At 39.8% G+C, this 3,653-nt stretch overlaps 1 protein-coding gene across 1 annotated transcript in view; it reads left to right on the plus strand.

The window, feature by feature from the left end:
* The first annotated feature begins 668 nt into the window (after nucleotides 1–668).
* Nucleotides 669–3,653, plus strand: part of C1QTNF2 (C1q and TNF related 2) — a 4,733-nt gene continuing 1,748 nt past the window's right edge. The window contains exon 1 of the mRNA XM_015815340.1: nucleotides 669–912. Within this exon, the coding sequence (XP_015670826.1) occupies nucleotides 669–912 (244 nt within the window). The remainder of the gene's footprint in view (nucleotides 913–3,653) is intronic.

Consider the following 3,653-nt stretch of genomic DNA (forward strand, 5'->3'; position numbering starts at 1 on the left):
TTTATATCGTGGTGACCAAAACTGGATGCAGTATTCCAAGTGTGGCCTTACCAAGGCATTGTAAAGTGGTATTAATACTTCACGTGATCTTGATTCTATCCCTCTGTTAATGCAGCCTAGCACTGTGATGGCCTTTTTGGCAGCTGCAGCACACTGCTGGCTCATATTTAAGTGATTGTCCACTAGGACTCCAAGGTCCCTCTCACAGTTACTACTATTGAGCAAGGTACCCCCTATACCAGGGGTAGGCAACCTCGGCTCAGGAATTCTGGGAGTTGATACCCATGAGTCATAAAAGAGCCGAGGTTGCCTACCCCTGCCCTATACTATACCTGTGCATTTGGTTTTTCTTGCTTAAATGTAGAACCTTACTTTTTTCACCATTGAATTTCATTTTGTTAGATAGTGCCCAGTGTTCAAATCTGTCCAGATCCTCCTGTATCTTAAGCCTGTCTTCTGGAGTGTTGGGTATTCCTGCCAGCTTGGTGTCATCTGCAAACCTGATGATTTCCCCATTTATCCCCTCGTCCAAATCGTTGATGAAGATGTTGAAGAGCACTGGGCCCAGAACAGAGCCCTGGGGCACTGCCAGTGCTCCTGCCAGTCCTAGCTGCTTCTTGCAACATGCACCCATAATTGTTTCTGTTTCATTTCTTGCAGGTATCACCATGATCTTCCTTTTTCTGGTTGCCTGGATTACTCCCTGTATAGCTAATCAATTTCTCAGTAGCTTTGCAAGAGCAGAAATTCAGAAAAATCCCAGGCAAGTAATCTGCAGCGTGCTAGGACCACAAGGCCCTCCAGGTGCTCCCGGAGCTCGGGGTGCTCCTGGGAATATAGGAAGGATGGGTCTTCCAGGAAAAGATGGACGAGATGGAGAAGATGGACAGATAGGACAGCCAGGGGAGGAAGGTAAGAGATGGTTTCTTTTTCAAGATACTTTTCTATCTCAGAAGGAGTCCAAAAAGAATGGGGAAATTTAAATCAGCCATTACAGTACTAAATCCATTTTCTTACATAAGCCCTTGCTACCTATTACCTCTCTCTCCTAAATCAAATTAAGGAAGAACGTCATTTTTTTAAATATATTCAAACAAGGTGTTAGTTATGGCATCTTAATTTATTATTTCAGAAGTCCATAATCATAACTTACGATGGAGGTGAAACAAATGTTATTCAGAGGCTTCATGCAGCCCACCAAGATTACTCTTTTATGGTATCCCAAAACTTCCCAGAGCAGTTGGGGCTAAAACTTTAGACACTTTGGGGAGTAGAGTTTAAATAGAAAAATATTTCTTTTTTCAGCTTTATAGCTATATAAAGCAGGGGTCCCCAACCGCTGGGCCATGGCCCGGAATCGGACCATGTGAGCACAGCTCCACTTGCACAAGCAGCAGGCGAGCACGTGCGCACATGAAGCTCCATTTGCACAAATGAAGCTGCGCTCACAGGAAACCATCCTTCACCTGCCACCACCACCAGTCTGCAAAGCCAGAAAAAGATTGGGGACCGCTGGTTTAAGGCACATATCATTAAAACAACAACAACAACACTGAAACTCTTTCCCAAATCAGGCTTTGAACCTGCTCATTTTGGGAACAATGTGACATATTAAGAAAAGTCTGATATGGTCCTCCACGTAACAGAGGTTATATTCACCAATTATAAGTTGCACAATTAACTATTGGTGGATTCACACATCATGCTAATTCAAGAGGTTAACCCCGCTTACAAACCATAATGGCTTATTTACACATGAGTTTGCCCTTCATATTCAGCACACTGTGGGACCCCAGACAATAAAACATAGATATCATTGTCAAATGGTCTATTCTATATCTCCATCAGAAATGAGATGTGTGGTAGGATGGTAAGATGACTCCTTAGTTTTAAACAGCAAGTATAAACAGTCTATCCAGGTATATGTTTGAAGGAGGGAGACAAAATGACCCAAGAAGGCTCTTTAGGTGCTCAGTATTTTTAATTTTAACTGAGCTTTTTATCAGTTGGACATGGGTGGGCGTGTTTTAGATGGTTTGACTCATGTTTCATAAAAAAAAACACAATATAAATTAAATGAAACTGAAAGGACACAGATATTAATATTTCTTCTAGCTCCTAGGCCTGCTCAGGGATGATACAGAGGAGAAAGATTGTGTCTGGAATGATGAGGCCAAATTGGGCTGTAATTGTACTGTCTGGCTGACTTTGTTTATAAATAGAAATTATCTAACTCTGGGTTGGATGGAGAATAAGCTTCCTGCCAACAGGACTCTTAACCACTAACAAATATCAGGAACACCCTTTTTGCACATTTTCGGACTAACAGATGTTATAATGCCTACATTTTTGCGAACTATTATTCACTTTTAACAGATGCACAGAGCAGTTAGACTGATGAAGGATTTAATTTGGATTTTTTTTTCATCTTAGTGTTTTCTTGCAAGTGCAGGGTCCACTTTTTTCAGATCTACCAAGTGTTGATCCTTTGATTGCAACAGAAATTAACCTACTGGCTTATCACCAGAGCTGACTGGCCCAAAGTCACTCAGCCAGCTTTCATGCCTGTGGCAGGACTAGAACTCACAATCTCTCAGTTTCTAGCCAGGTGCCTTAATCACCACTTACACTGGCTCTCAAATTATTTATGGGTTTAATATAGGATTTAAATTGGGATGAGGTGGGGAAAACAGGATGTTTATGGAAATATAGCTTACATGTGGGACAAATTACAGCTCATTTATCAATGAACAAGTGTAATGTGTTACAAATACTTGTGTTTGTTGAGACTTTCTGTGATAACTTTAAACCTTTTGAAGTAGATTCAGCAATCTCTCACTCAATTGTGTTGGCAAAATTCCATGTAATCTTTATTAAAAGTGTATGCCTTTCAATAAAAAAAATGTTTCTCTGAAAAGACCAGACTCCTGCCGATTTTCAGCTATCATAGATTAACATGGTACTATTTCTACAAGCTCCTCACTTAGAGAGGACTTTGAAATCCATCGAGTTTTGTCCTGTTAGAAGAAAGGGGACATGATTTTCACCAATTACCTTCTTCCTCCTAAAAAATCTTCTCCAGAAGGTTGACAGAGCTTTCAAAACAATGAGGATATGGAAAGCAGAAGAATTGGCAAGAGGTTTTCCCAACCTCACCCCCTTTCAGAGTGGAAATTGTTGGATGCAATTTCACTTAGGATCCTTCCATTTGCACCAAAACTCTGATCCAACCCCTACTTAGCATAAAAACAGGGAGTAATAACTGCAAATATGAACGATAATTCAACGGGGAGGTTTACCATACAGCTACTGCTTCTTATGTAGTATCCTTCTGCTAGAGATATTCCACTTTTAATTTTTTTATTAAATTTCATTATAAGATAAAAAGAAGAAATAAAAGTACAAAGAGAGAGAAGAAAAAATGACTTCTTGGCTTTGTCTGATGTCGTAGATTTTACAAAAATAATTTGTGCTAGAGACATTGATTCCAATCCCACAGAACAATAAGCCAGAATTTTACAACGGTGGTTTGTTCATGAAGTTGCAGTGGTTTCATTTACCCATTCAGTAATAGTTACATATCATGACAAGCCCAGAATAAAACAAACTCTATTATAGCTTTACAGGATGTGTGAATCCTTTTTTTTTTTTTT

Source organism: Protobothrops mucrosquamatus, unplaced genomic scaffold (assembly GCF_001527695.2).
Source record: "Protobothrops mucrosquamatus isolate PMUCROS unplaced genomic scaffold, P.Mucros_1.0 scaffold336, whole genome shotgun sequence".
Lineage (NCBI taxonomy): Eukaryota > Metazoa > Chordata > Lepidosauria > Squamata > Viperidae > Protobothrops > Protobothrops mucrosquamatus.